Source organism: Pseudoliparis swirei, chromosome 1 (assembly GCF_029220125.1).
Source record: "Pseudoliparis swirei isolate HS2019 ecotype Mariana Trench chromosome 1, NWPU_hadal_v1, whole genome shotgun sequence".
NCBI lineage: Eukaryota > Metazoa > Chordata > Actinopteri > Perciformes > Liparidae > Pseudoliparis > Pseudoliparis swirei.
In genome coordinates, this window is record NC_079388.1 from 11,217,639 (window position 1) to 11,233,218 (window position 15,580).

Below are 15,580 nucleotides of genomic sequence, written 5' to 3' on the forward strand. Positions count from 1 at the left end.
TCTCTTTCCCTTATGTCTGGGAGAGACAGACATATGCTTCCTTTTTAAAAATGTAGCTACATACAGTACACCCACGCACCTCATTACACACATCCTCACACATGCAGTTCTATTGACCCACTCTAACACACATGGATTTCCACTAGGGCCCAGAAAGTACAGTGCAGCATTATTCTGTCTTTGAAGACTCCACAAAGAAAACTACTTCGTGCAGCATACTGGTGTGTGTGTGTGTGTGTGTGTGTGTGTGTGTGTGTGTGTGTGTGTGTGTGTGTGTGTGTGTGTGTGTGTGTGTGTAACAATAAGCCCTTTAGTGGGAGTGTGGGAAAGGACAAATGTTATCATAGGGTCTGTTACAGTAATTGGATAATTATTGAGATAGTGTCCAAGCCACTGGTGTGTGTGGAACCCTATCAAATATAATCTGTGTGTGTGTGTGTGTGTGTGTGGGGGGGGGGGGGGTGTTCATAATTATTTTGGTTTTGATAAGTTGCCAGCCTATTGAGGTTGGTGAGAAAGAGGCCATATCTGTTTGTGTGTGCGTATGTTTTTTTAGTCTGCTGTGCGTGTGTCAAAGGGTTATCAACAATAAAAGAGACCCAGTTGTCTAATAGGTTTTGTTGCAGCACTGAGCCAGACGCCATTATATTCCTCTCTGCATCAGGCAGTTAGAGAGAAGAAGAAAATGGGAGATCAATGTTCAACAATAGTCGCTTCTTTGTGTTTTCAAACAGCGTGTGCGGTGTTAGCCATCAAAAACTAAATCTATATTCCCAGTCCACAAGTTGATAAGTGTAAGCAATGTGGTAATAGCTATTTACTCTGAAAAATATTTAAAACAGTGTGTGAACAATCTGCATAATTATACAATTTTTAGTTGTTTGTCATTAGGGTTTATGTATGAAAGATGCCGTTGGTCTTTAAAATGGTTATAAAGAAGTTAATTGAATTAGTGATTAATAATAAAGTTGACATATCAATTCTATTATAGTATTACATTACATTATAACACTCTTTACTCATTTATATTTAATTGGACACAAAACAATAAAACAAACTGATTCATAACTAAATTATAATAGAAATACATTTGACAGTGTAGTATTGTATACTGTTTTCACCGACCCAAAGCGTTTTTCATTGACCAGCTCTGCTATTATTTACATGATCATCTTGGGGTTTGTGAGTTAAAGCCCTGGGATTTTGAGAAAAGTTGTGTTTTTTAGATTCCAATAATTCATTGGACGAACTACACTCAAAGAAATGACTCATTGGATGAACTCAATTAAATTGTTGGCAGGTTTTCCATCCAATAATTATATGCAACTCCAACTCAAATTTAGCACATCAGTGCAATATAATGTAATTAAGTTAGTCCAACTCATTTGTATCAAATACATCTAAAATAAAATAACGATATTCATTAAATTAAATTAATTTATGTTTGTCCAACTCAAAATATAAACTAACTAACTAACAAAATATGCAAACTCCAAACTGGGAATTGAACCCACGGCCCTCTGGCTGTGAGGCGACAGTGCTAGCCACTACACCACCGTACAGCCCTGAAAGTGTGTTCACCTCATGTAAACAACTGATTTTCAGAAAGCGCATGCGCAAAGGGTAGTCCTCAATGAAACACATTTATTTTGAGTTGATATGCACACCATCTAACCTAAATAAATCTAATAAATGAAAGTATTCATACATTTTGTGTTACACCCATTAAATATGAACATCTATTTTTGTAATTGATTTATTTAAATGTATCAAACAATATTTAAATGTGTCACCTCGAAGAAGGGCTTGAATCCTTTATGTGAGTGTAACCTAAATAAATCTAATAAATGAAAGTATTCATACATTTTGTGTTACACCCATTCAATATAAATATCTTCGTTTTGTAATTGATTTATTTAAATGTATCAAACAATATTTAAATGTGTCACCTCTAAGAAGGGCTTGAATCGGTTTTTTGAGTGTAGGGTTAACCTGGAGTTGTGTGTGTGTCCATGCACCCCGGCCTCTGTGCTCATGCATGCACATGCGTGTTTGCAGGTGGACCGCACAGAGGTAATTCGCAGTAGTACCATGCCAGTCTTCTCAAAGATCTTGCTGGTGGATTACTACTTTGAAGAAGTCCAGAGGCTCCGCTTTGAACTTCATGACATCAGCTCTGGCAACAACAGCCTCCGCAACGCTGACTTCCTGGGAGCCATGGAATGCACCTTAGGACAGGTCAGTTTGTGCATTTGACTGGTCAATGCTTGACGAGATGAGAAGCATATGTGAAACAATGCATGAGATGATAGATATGTACACACAAAGTGGAGTGAGTGAAGCTTTAGCTGAATTCTGGACACTTTAATGTATTTTCATCATGTCAACCTACTGCCTCCCTCCACTTGCACACTATTCAACAAAAGAAACATCTCCTAGAAGCCAGACTTATTTTATATAACATGAAACAGCATGTTAGCTCGGTCGCTGCATAAGCTAAGTGGTGCAGCAAGTGTTGAGGTCACATCAGCGTCTCCGGATGAACGCATGACAGGACTGCATCGCTCTGTTTACCAGTGCAAAGCATGGACATCTATGCAGGCAGAGTGTAAGAATGACAGGCTCATGTTTCACTGAGCATGTTGGGAAACACCTGCATCAGGTAATGTGTACTAAGGGTGAGAGAGCAACTTTACAATTAAAAAGGCTAACTTTAGCTGTGATGGAATCCTAATGGGATTTTTTCACTCGGCTACTGCCACTATCGGCTTTTGATGTCCTTAAGTCCTCAGTTACTTAAAGCCTGACTGTGCTTTAAACTATTTTATTATAACATTTATATATGCATTATGCTAATACACATGGCGGTTATTCTCACATAATGATGTTGTTTCCTTTCTAAATAATGGAGTTGGTATCAATATTTAAAGATGTGTGTTGTTTTCAAACTTCTTTTATTATCCAGGAGCATTGAAGATATAATATTGCAATTGCAGTAGTCCATGTTAAAACGTTGATTCCAGGGTATCACCAGCTGAGTCATGCTGAGAAAAAATGAAATAGATTCCAAAAAGTATTTCAGTGTTTGTGTTCACTTCCGATTGCCAGAGAGGCTGTCAGCTACATGAAGCTGCTGGAATTACAATAGTTGGGAGAGCTGAGATTTTGACGGCGAGAGCTAGCGAGGTTTGTTAAAATGGGATAACATCCTGCCACCATTCTGGATGCTCTATCCAGAGAAAAGTCTGCATTTAATAAGTGTTATAAGAAAGCAGCAGAGGCACATATGATAATTTTAGAAGTGATAATAACTGATCTGTTTATAGAAATCTAAGTTGTGAAGAAAAGTGAGTGTTACATAAATGATGTGTGTTGCTTCTGAACATATTTGAGCATGTAGCATCTTATAAGCCCCAAATTGGTAGAGACTAAAAACAGAATCAAAAGAAGGTTAATAGATGTATTAGTTGGCTGGAAATACTGTTCCAAATTAATATTAATGATAAAAAGGCGACTGTTTGCTAACAAGTTAGCCATATAAAAGAATGTCAGCATTGTGTCTACAAGCTTACTTCTATACTGTCCCTAAGTGGCCAAAAATAAATTGTATACATTAAATTGGAGGCATTTAATTTAAATATTTAATTTTAAAATAAAACGTATTTCAAGACTTTTTTATGTTTGTACATTAAAACTGAGCACATAAAGATGCACTCGGATATAAGCTTTTAGTCAACATGAAGACGTTCAAGTAATTAGCTCTCAAAATAAAACGTGTGTGTATCGCTTTTTCTCTTTGGATTATCACTGAATCAAATGACTCCCTGTAACTGTGAAATTTGAAAGCAGTGACGATACTGCAGATCCTACTCAGAATCAGGCTAATTGTTTTTGTTCGCTTATCCAGTTGATAGACCCCCTCACTGACCTTCCCATGTAAACTTGGAGGTCACTTATAGCTTGTATAACACCTGGCCCGCCCAAAATAGTCATTGCTGAAAAGATCCCAGGAGTTGGCAGATCAAACCAGTGATACGACACCTGAGAAAATTACATTTGACAGGTGGCGAGAAGGAGCACTCCACCATGCTGTTTTATGTCCATTTTATGTGTGAAGTTGGCAGTTGAAGGCCTGTAAAGGGAGAAGTGTGAGGTAACACCACTGTGAGGACAGACACTGGAATATGTGAGCTGATTTTGTGGGTTTTGTTTCAGATCGTCTCTCAGAGGAAACTGACCAAAGCTCTACTCAAACAGGGAAACACTTCTGGGAAGTCCTCCATAACGGTACAACACTGTTTCAGAGTCCGCCCCACCACAGTCACACACACGCATGCATGCAAACATCACACAAAGATAATTATTTGATGGTGTTGCCCGTTCAATTGGTTCTGTTTGTCATTTCCATCTCATTTCCTCTCACCTCCTTCCTCCTCCACCTCTCTCTCTCTCTCTCTCTCGCCGCTTTCCCCTCTTAATCTTTTCCCTCTGCACTCCCCCCTATAAAGGTGACAGCGGAGGAGTTGTCTGGTAATGACGATTACATTGAACTCTCCTTCAGCGCTCGTAAGCTGGACGACAAGGTTCGTGCGATTGTGTGCGATGTTTCAAAATGATAAAAACCCTGTGGTTTTCCCTTAGATATGGGAGGAATTAATATTCAAAATGTGTGAGTGCGTGTGTGTATTTGTGTGTGATTGGGTGTGGGTGGGTGAGTAAGTATGTGGGTGAGGGTTGTGGGAATTGGCGGTGAAGCAACCTACGCACAATACATAGAAGTTCAATCTTGCATTAAAGAAGGCCTGGTGAGATAGGTGGGCACCCCCCCCCCCCCCCTCCTCAATAAACCCTTCATATCTCAGCCACACACACAGATAACTATATTAATTTTCAGCCTCCAACACACACACGCATGGCCGCGGATGACTAATCCAAACAAGTTGTGCCTTAGGGGAAAGATGGAAGAAAGCAGGGAAGGGCCGGTTAAATTGGGGAAGACAGGAAAGTGATGGGTGGAAGAAAGGAAGAAATAAGGGGTGACATCATGATTCTGTTAGTGTTTGATTGATTCATGGGGATCAAAGGCAGTTCAGAAGCAATGCCTTACATGCATGTTTTCCCTCTAAAGGATTTCTTCAGCAAGTCAGACCCTTTCTTGGAGATCTTTAGAATAAATGATGACGGCACAGAGTCGCTCGTACACAGAACTGAGGTAATTACATGGTCACACAAACATGCATATAGAAGTATTGTTTTCTTTCTCTGGCCTGTGATCATCAAAAACTGTGATGTGTTGTGCTCTGCAGACGATCATGAACAACCTGAGCCCAGTTTGGAAATCATTTAAAGTTTCCTTGAACACACTCTGCAGTGGTGACCACGATAGGGAGCTAAAGGTGAGTCTGCAACTCTAACGATTGCTTACAGGTCATTAGTATGACAAAATCATTTTTATTTAACCGTTAATATAATTTGCATCGATCTCACCCTTGGCTAAAGCTCCCTTAATTTTTTTAAAGTTCCCGCTGAAGGAGGCACATTTAGTGTGAAAGGCCAAACGGCACCCGAAGGTCTGCAGGTGTTGCACACAAATGATGTTAATTGTGAAACATATACAAAGTGCCACATACATACCCACATGGTTATAAATTAATCAAACCATTCAAACAAGTCACAAGCCTCAATCATCTCCTTCGAGAATCACGAGTTGTGCTCTGGTTATTTGTTGCCTTACCCTTCGCACTGATTTGTTATTTAAAGAGCCGGGTGGGTGTGAAAGGGCTCAGTGGTCGTCCTAAACTCTCACCTTTACTCGCCAGAATAGATCTGTGTGCGCGTGTTTGTGCATGTGGGAAAGTGGCGGCCGCACATCAGCTCCGAACAGTTATTCTCACCATGAATAAACATGAACGGGTTCATTAAATATTCAGAGGCGTCTTAACTCTGCATGGTTTCTGACAGCAGGAGAAAGGGCTCACACACACACACACACACACACATACACGCCATCGGCTATGGTTTCCAGGGCTACCTGTTTGAAACATCAGAGCTAAGGTGATAAATGGCAGAGCAGAGATTTCAATTCAAACCAGGGCTTCCCTTTCACCGGGCTGACAAATGCATAACTCTCCTTGATAGCGTATGTCTGTCTCACACTTTTAATTTCTCCTTATTCATTTCCTCCACCTCTCTACTTTTCTGTTGGTTCCTCTGTTGGTCCCCTCTCTCTCTCTCTCTCTCTCTCTCTGTCTCTCTCTCTCATAGCTCTCAGCGACTTGAAGTGGAAGAAAGGCTGCGCTCTCTCACACACACAAATGACAGACACGCATACCTATATCCACAAATGAGCTGACACACCCTTCAGGCGCAGGCACTTGTCAGCTCAAGTGGTAGATAGGAAATAAGGTGATTAGTGCCAGTGGTTGCTGTTAATCAATCGTTATTGGATTGTTTCTGAACACTAGCTGTTGGAGCGACTTCAGGCAAGAAGGTCACAAAGCTCAACAGTAAAATGACACATTTCATCCATTAAATCTTCCTGAAGGGCAGAAGCCCTTTCTCCCCCTTGTATGTTAACACATGTCTCTATTGAACAATGTATGGTGATATGATTGTTTATAAAACCTCTGCGGAACAGTCCAGATATTGTTGCCATTTTAAAACCTTTTAAAATTACAGGGTTGTTTCTTTATTATGTGCACAACCATGGTTCGCTGACTTGCACATTTCTCTGGTGATTGAGGCCATTTATCTTGTCTGGCAGCTCCTTTGAGAGAAACAAACTATTACGATGAAACACACACACATACACTTACACATAAAACGCTCTCTAAAGCCACGTCCCTCTCAGCATCCTCAGATTAATATTTCACCGCTCCGTTGCCCCCCCACCAACACCGCCTTATCAATCATTCAGCACGGCATTTCCCTGCATACACAGTGCATGTGTGTGTGTGTGTGTGTGTGTGTGTGCATTTAGATGACAGTGTTGCTTGCAGCTGCGCTTTAAATGAATGAATGTGCGCGCTTGTGTGTGTGTGTGTCTCTTTGTGTCTGTTCCAGTGCACAGTCTGGGACTGGGACTCAAATGGAAAACACGACTTTATTGGGGAGTTTCAGACCACCTTTAAGGATGCGAGAGCAGAGCAGGAGGGCAAACAGGTGAGCACACGCAAGGAGACGGAAAGAGTAACAACTGCATAGTGACTCACAATTTCAATGAATAATTTGATAATAGTTGGATCATTTTACAACTTTATATATACAATATATACCAATACGCTGATCCGAGAAGAGGTTAACCATCCACCGTCTCAGAATTATTCAGAATAACAAGTATACAATTAGAACTAAATCAAAACATTGTTTAAAAAGTTATATGATTTAAAAGATTATACTGTATATATTACACATGTCAAAAAGCTGTTACGGAATATTTAGCCTGAAAATAATGTCCACACATGCATCTGTTAACAAACACTAACATACATACACAATTGTAGAGCTTGCAGCTATACATTTATGTGTGTGTGTGTGTGTGTGTGTGTGTGTTTGGCCAGCTTCAGTGGGAGTGCATCAACCCTAAATACCAGATGAAGAAGAAGAATTATAGAAACTCCGGTGTTGTCATTCTCAACCACTGCAAGGTGAAGTCTCTCCCAGTATGAGTCTCACAGGTCAAGGAGAAATAATTGTCTTCATTCTTGATTAAAGATGCTCTCTTGAGTTATATTTACATTCAGGGTTTCTCATTGAAAAGCATTGGGTTTCTTTTTTAATGTATGCATGCTGACAGTCGTCTTCTTCTTCCCGGTCTTTATTGGCCTCATGTCTACGCTTAATTTATCGATTGAAAAGAAAATAGTCAATTTTGTGTTATCAATTATTTATTCCAGCACTAGTGTTGAGTGTCACCATACATCAGGCAAAGCTACATCCACCTCATTCTGCTTTTATTATAAGCTACCTTGACTCCCTGACATCCATACATTTCAACATCCCCCCTGACAGATCATCAAAATGTATTCCTTCCTGGAATACATCATGGGAGGCTGCCAAATTCAGTTCACAGTAAGTTTTGTCACATATAATCTTCTCAATATTTATAGCAGCATGTCATTGTCTGTCCATGCCCACTCCTGTATGTGTGTGTGTGTTTCTGTCTCAGGTGGCAATAGACTTCACAGCATCCAACGGGGATCCCAGAAACAGCTGCTCTCTTCACTACATCCATCCCTATCAGCCCAACGAGTACCTCAAAGCGCTGGTGACTGTAGGAGAGATCTGCCAAGACTATGACAGGTAGAAACCACTTCATCAATCATCATGTATCTATTGATGACACGCAAGCACAGACGCAACCACGCACACACACACACACACACACACACACACACACACACACACACACACACACACACACACACAACACGCACACACACACACACACATACATATACACACTGGTGTTTACCTCTCAAGGCTTTTGTCCTTTCATGCCCTTGCCTCTTTACCTTTCTGGATGCTTTTCAGTGAGTTGCATTCTCTTTCTCTAGTGATAAAATGTTCCCCGCGTTTGGTTTTGGAGCGCTGATACCACCCGACTTCAAGGTAGGACATTTGTGTGTATGTGTGTTTGCAGTAACAGGGGGAGTTCTCGCTAATTTAGATTTGGATGTGTCTGTCTGAGGCACAGCTTGCGTTTGATCAACATGAAAAGAGAATGCCACTGCCAAATGTGCTGAGTGTTACAGTTTACATGGTGGCTCAAGACTCTGTGTTCTCTCTCCGCCCCGCGTGAAGGTGTCACATGATTTCGCCGTGAACTTTGATGAGGACAACCCTGAATGTGCTGGTGAGCTATCAAACAAACACACGCACACTTTCCTCTATTTCACAGATTTCTTGACTCAATGAAACTTGTATTTATGCACCGCAGGACCAAAGCAGTCCTGCAGCAGCACTGCTGCAAGCCTCTTATCTCTCCCTCCCATATAAGTTATGGTCCCACTGGGTTTCTCCCCCTTAAAATATATACAAGTACACACACTTAAACACACACATGCACACATGCAGCTGGGAGATGTGTCACTATGCTGCAGGAAGTATTTTTTTTATCTAAGATACAGACCAAAACAACACTAATCTGTACGTGTGAAATAGGTTTCTGCTCTCTTCTCCCCACATCGCTTCATTCCTGCGGTGAAGGTGTGTGTGTACAGTATGTGTGTGTGTATGTGTGTGTGTGTGTGTGTGTGTGTCAGTAGTTTGTGTGGACTATGAGAATGCTTTAAGAAAAATGCTCAGTCACTTTAGATAGTAATCATACAGACTGATTTATCTTATCACATACTTTTGCAAGTACAATACATCGGACTTTGAGAGGTCAGAAATAGAGGTGAAGACATACATATAATGGCAAAATAACTGGTGTGTGTATGTGTGTGTGTGTTGCAGGGATCCAAGGAGTGGTGGAGGCCTACCAAAATTGCCTCCCTAAGATCCAGCTCTATGGGCCCACCAACATCGCCCCAATCATCCAAAAAGTGGCTTCGTCTGCCTCCGAGGAAATGCACACCAAAGAGGCCATGGTGAGCAAGAGAACGAATTTATTGTAAAGAAAGTCTGGTCTATTTTGTTTCTACTGTTGTGACTTGGTGTTTTCCCTGGAGAACAAGGGAGAGAAAAATAGCAATACAATAGACACAGATGGGAAAGATCAAAGATGGGACTAAGACGGGCAGAAAGAGATGCATTTAAAGAGGGAGGAAGTGATTGATATTAATTTAATTCCAGTGATAAATCTTAGAGCACACATTCCTCTCTGCCGTAATGCCTCCCACTTCTTTCTGGCTCTCTAGTGGATCAGAACAAGTTGTATTCATATTAGTCCCTGACAAGAAGCCAATTTTAAAACATAAAAGTCATTGAAATATTTATTTCTCCCCTCCTACATCCACCCACATCTTTCTCCCCTCCCATTAGGAATACTTCATTCTGCTGATCCTGACAGACGGCGTCATCACCGACATGGCGGACACGCGGGAGGCCATCGTGCACGCGTCCCACCTGCCCATGTCAGTTATCATCGTCGGCGTGGGCAACGCTGACTTCACAGACATGCAGATATTGGACGGGGACGATGGGATCCTGCGTTCCCCAAAGGGAGAGCCTGTCCTCCGCGACATCGTCCAGTTTGTCCCCTTCAAGGACTTCAAACACGTGGGTAGTGATGGAGGAGGGGCAAAGGGCTAGAAGTTTTTTATTTCAGGGGAAAACATAAATGCATTCCAGGCAGAAAATGTGACGAAGTCTCCAGGCAAGATCAAGACGTATAAAAATGGGTCACGACTCACGACGTGATCAAGCAGCAGAATGAGCATGCTTTTTTGTGTGTGAAGATGCTGTATTTCAACTGTTCTTCTACCCGGTGTGGTTACCACTTCACACTCAGCATAACTACAGTGCATGCCAAGCTGCTTACTGTAAAACACAAACGCTTTCTCAAGCTGAATAACAACATTAAAAGGCAAAAGAATGTGAGGTTGAAAAAGAGGATCTAGTCATGAAACATTAAGGAACTTCACATCAAGGCCGCATCAATACGGTTGCCAGAACAACACCTGAGGTTCTGTTCTGAAAACACTACGTTTTCACTTATCTACCAACGTAAGCACAAGGCTCATTTAAAACACTCTGTAATATGGTGTCAAAACCTCTATGATAATCAATGACCACGCATGAAGACAAGCATAGAAATCGCTATTATAAGCAAGAAAATACCCTTGTTCAATTTCTGATCCGGGTTTTTGTAAATACAGCTTTTCTTAGTCTGGTACGATAAGAAGCTTATGGGGGCTAAGCTTTTTTAAATGAATTTCTATGTAGCTGACATTATTGACTTATTCTATCCTTACACTATGTTATCCCGTAATGGCCATTTGCTCCTCTTCATCAAATGCTGATAGCTTTGTGTTTGAATTCAAACACGGTTATACTTCCAAGGCTGTTGCCTCTTTGACCAGGACAGATGTGTGTTTCACGAACACAAATTGGGGGCACCTGAACCGTAAGGAAACAACAACTGCAGCACTGTGTACTTCACCTTAAATCAAGCAGCCGACAGTTTTATCTAGTCAGGACTTCAACAGAGAATATATGTATCACATGAATGAGTTTCAAATTGCTGTTAGGCTGATCTGATATTGGATACAATCCTGGTAATGCACATAAGTTATGTCAACATGACAAATTTCACATTAAAGAAACAAGTAACGGTCTGTGACAGCAAATGACATCAAATGAATAACTTATCAGTGTCGTTCAGTTACAGATTATGTACTTTCCAGGGTCAAATATAGTACTTGATCCTGTTTTTCAAATCTTCTGAGTTTATAAAATATTAATTTAAAGTGACTCTGTAGCTTACACAAAGATGAGGCTGAAAAAGCCTTAAAAGCACTTTCACCAAGGGCAGTTTGGGTTTCAAGGTTGCAGCGACTTTTAGTTTCAGAAGGCCGTCGAGAAATATTATCGTTTAGAGGGAATAGGTGGGAACGTGTGGTGAAAGTGTGAATAAATGTGATTTATTGTTACTCAAAAAGTATCAAGGTTCAATACCGAAGGGTGCTCGCCAAGCAACGGCATTTAAAATGTTTTACTCAGCATCGGCTCTATCTGTGTGTGTGTGTTTCATGAAGTGCTGTATTCGGGGGGTAACAAGTGTGAACGTGTGGGCGTAATATGCTTGGTGTGCTCGTCAAAACCCATCAGCTATCTTCTCACTGAATGCCTGTGTGTGTGTGTGTGTGTGTGTGTGTGTGTGTGTGTGTGTGTGTGTGTGTGTGTGTGTGTGTGTGTGTGTGTGTGTGTGTGTGTGTGTGTGTGTGTGTGTGTGTGTGTGTGTGTGTGTGTGTGTGTGTGTGTGTGTGTGTGTGTGTGTGCGTGTGTGCGTGCGAGCATGTGTGTCTCTGGTGGCATTAATTTTATCTGACTTTGACAGGGTCAGTTTGGCCCAGTCTGTTATGGTGAGTTTGGTCTGTGACAGGTTGAGACATCAACAAATTACATCCAGCAAAAACAGAGAGAGAAGGGGGAGATTGGACGAAGGAGTACAGATGTATCCCCAAAAGTACACAGAGAGACAGTCAGAGAGGTGAGGTGAAGAATACATTTGGAGGAGCAGAAGAGCAAGGTGAGGGAACGTGCCCAGTGGTTTTGGTGGTGGCGGAGGGAGGGGAGTCTGGGAGGGGGGGGGGGGGGTCAACAGGAGACCAGAGCTAAAGACAAAAGGAAGCGAGGGAGTGTGTGACAGAGGTGGAGAGGTGATTTTCTGCTCTGTCGTTTCTTTTCAGAAGGGATTAGCAGGACGGAGCTGCTGTGAGACAGGCAGAGTGGGGGGTAACAGGTAGATAGGAGATGGGAGGGAGGGTGCAAATGAGAGGAGGAAGCAGAGGGAGTGGGGTTGTGGTGGGTGCACTTTGATGGCGCATTGTCTCTGGGAATTATGTGAGACGGACATACGACGGACTCTCTGACTTAAAGGATTTGAGGTGTGCGTGCGGTGTGAGAGCATGTGAGTGTTCAGGAGGAGAGGCTGACCTGTGCGTGTGCAAAACTGTGTGTGTGTATTCATGTATGCATAGGATTATGTTTCTCTTTTTTAGTCCTGGATATAAGTATTGGCTCTAGTGTTTTAAATACATTATACTTTAACTGTGCATTTGAAAGTCTTACATTTAATTCATCATCAATCTCGTCCTTTGATGGAATAATATATCTAAATTTAGATAAGATTATATTATATTAATTATTCATCCCCAGGGGGAAATGTCTTTGTTGAAGCAGAAAGCATGTATATAATATATACAATGCAATATAATACAATAGCAGGGCATATTACATTTAATAATTTAAATAATAAATGAAATTAAAATTAAAACAATTAAAATCAAAATAAAAAATTCAGCATGAAAAGGGATTATTGACATCATCTTTTGCAAAGGGCTTTTTTTTGTGTATTCGTTATTGATTACTCATGTGTCACAAAATGAAAAGCAAAGAGGGAACAAAGTAATATACGGACATAAAGAAGCACATAAATAGTTGCCCCAGTGTGGAACCAGCCACAAAGGACATAACAGAGCAGAATACAATGCATATGAATACACACTTAGCTGAGGTGATTGTCGATATGTTCTTACTTTTACGACATGCATCCTCACTAAAAATATCTTGAATTAAAGTGGTCATTGAATGTGTTTTTGTAATTCAGTATGAAGGTTTAAAACATAAACGGTCATTGTATTGGCTACAATGGTTCCTGTTAGGAAGTAATACATTTTGCCTGAACCTATGCTGACCCATCGACATCGGAATTGCCTTTTTTATTAAATTCTTATTAATAGCAAAGTAGGAACAAACCCAATTGGACTACTCCAGTATTGTCTGTACCAAGTTCTATTGCAAGATCATTTACTTTTATAATGTGTAAAGAGTGTGCATTGTTAACGTTAATGAATAGACAGGATATAATGTGCTTTTCCACAGCCAAACTAGGATTCTTGAGGTTGTTAATGAGCTTGTCTGATCACATCAGTCTCACTAGTCCAGACGTTAAAATCTTAGCATCAGTAAACAGTAAATCTTAGCATCCTAGAATCATGCATGGCTGATGATGATGATGTGTGTGTGTGTGTGTGTGTGTCCTCTCTTCCTCACTCTCTTTCTGTCTCTGTGTCTCCAGGCCTCCCCAGCTGCACTGGCTAAGAGTGTTTTGGCGGAAGTCCCTAACCAGGTGGTGGATTACTACAACGCAAAAGGCATCAAACCCAAGTGTATGTCGGACTATGAGTCCACAAGAACCTTCAGCCCCTGACAATGGACTACATGCAAACATACACTCATGTACGCACATATATCATGTATATATACATATATATCATGTATGTACTGTATAATACATATACAGATGTAAAAGCACAAGCACACATACACACAAACACACATGGACACATAACCATATCACAGAATACATAAAGTAGTCTGTAGCTCAGAGAAGTAGCTTGTTTTGGTGAAACAATTTTAACTACTCCGTGGATGACTCTTGCATGTTTGGCCAGAATGGCGTCACCTTGGAAATGATTACTATTTACTGTCTATCTAAGAGATGTTTATAGAAATAAGAGCAGTCTTTTGACAGCATGCAGACTCAGAGCATAGGCCACCCAAAGAAATGACATGCTTACCTTATTTAGATAACTAGCAAGTAGCCTACGTAAACCAAAAGATCATTGGGTATTAAAAAGATATGTACTGTAACTGCATCGACCAAAATGCTTAGAATTAGCATTGAAAATGTTATTTATGGGAACAGTAGTATCTCTGTTAGTGTCCTGCATAAATGCATGAATAATTCAGCTCCTGCTAATATCCAATCTCCAGTACCCGCTTGCTAGTTATGAAATAAAGTATCTCTGTCATTCGAGTGACATTCAGGGTTGTCTTGGATGTTTGGGGTTCTTTTCTACAGATTTGTTTGAGATTTTGCTAAGTGGAAATGAACAACTTAATAATTGTAATAATTTCGTATTAACCTTCTTACATTGTAAAGAGTTTTGGGAGGTTAGCAAGCGTGTGTGGTAGACACTCATCTGTAAACTGAAAACAGTTTTTTCTGTATTCTGCATGTTAATTATAATAAAGACACTTTGTTTTTCTCATTTTGGTGTGATTCAATGTTTGTGTGCATGTGCTCTTGTATTCATTATTTTATGGGTACATAAATATGTCTAAATCGCCTTGGGAGCCATTATATTTTAGATTAAGACTTTTAAGGCCATGGGGACATATGGATTGGGGCTATACATATGTTATTTATGGCCATTGTAAGGTCTTAAAGGAATTAATATATACCAATTTGACTTCCTCCAAAGTGACATAAATCCCAAAACATTTGGTGGGTTCAGGGTTGAGATATAATCTAGAATTTAAACAAATACAACAAAGAAAGAGCAGATGATTTATCTTTCCCTTTTAGCTTCTATTTCTCAGTTTGCTTCTGAATATGCAGACAATTTGTAGATGCAGACCTCCACTTATATACCACACACCACTCCCTCTATATCTCCAATGGACAGCCCTGTGAGTGTGGTTGTTTCAAGCAGTGTGAAGTGCTGGTTGACACCTTCATCCACAACATCTCTTTTTCAGTCTCTGTATATGTCTCCCAGACGGACATTAAAATACCAGAATAAATTATCTCACAAATCTCCATATAGTTAATTAGGGCAAGACGAAGTTTGGCTGTCCTGAGAGTACTCTGCAGACGTGCCTCAGTCTTTGACAGTCAGATCAGTATTCAGCAGAGGAGCCTCCTGATATCTGTTTCAGAGACCACCCATACCAGAGGAGTTATTGAGAAACACTGGAGTGGATCGGATGTATAAAGGCCGAGAGAGAAAAATAATGAAATAGTGTGCCTTGTATAATCTATAGTATTCTTTTCTGGTTGAATATAAAATCTATAAATATATAATTACCAAAACCAATCTTTGTTTTATTTTAGTACAATAACCTGGAC

General features: G+C 40.5%; 1 protein-coding gene across 1 annotated transcript; it reads left to right on the top strand.

Moving 5' to 3' along the window:
- The first annotated feature begins 2,202 nt into the window (after window positions 1-2,202).
- cpne4b (copine IVb) lies at window positions 2,203-14,711 on the top strand. Its single transcript, XM_056412779.1, has 14 exons — window positions 2,203-2,238; window positions 4,216-4,287; window positions 4,509-4,583; window positions 5,129-5,212; window positions 5,307-5,396; window positions 7,063-7,161; window positions 7,560-7,646; window positions 8,011-8,070; window positions 8,168-8,301; window positions 8,556-8,610; window positions 8,803-8,854; window positions 9,457-9,590; window positions 9,985-10,228; window positions 13,755-14,711. Exons 1-14 carry the CDS (start codon window positions 2,218-2,220, stop codon window positions 13,874-13,876), a joined length of 1,329 nt encoding a protein of 442 aa, XP_056268754.1. The 5' UTR covers window positions 2,203-2,217; the 3' UTR covers window positions 13,877-14,711.
- The last annotated feature ends 869 nt before the right edge of the window (window positions 14,712-15,580 follow it).

What these genes read in the sequence shown, in the direction of transcription:
- cpne4b (XM_056412779.1), top strand. Translation starts at nt 2,218, where the DNA reads ATGGAATGCACCTTAGGACAG. An exon ending in CGCTCGTACACAGAACTGAG is followed by an intron (nt 5,213 to 5,306) that starts GTAATTACATGG and finishes TGTGCTCTGCAG; the next exon opens with ACGATCATGAACAACCTGAG. An exon ending in TGCACACCAAAGAGGCCATG is followed by an intron (nt 9,591 to 9,984) that starts GTGAGCAAGAGA and finishes CCCTCCCATTAG; the next exon opens with GAATACTTCATTCTGCTGAT.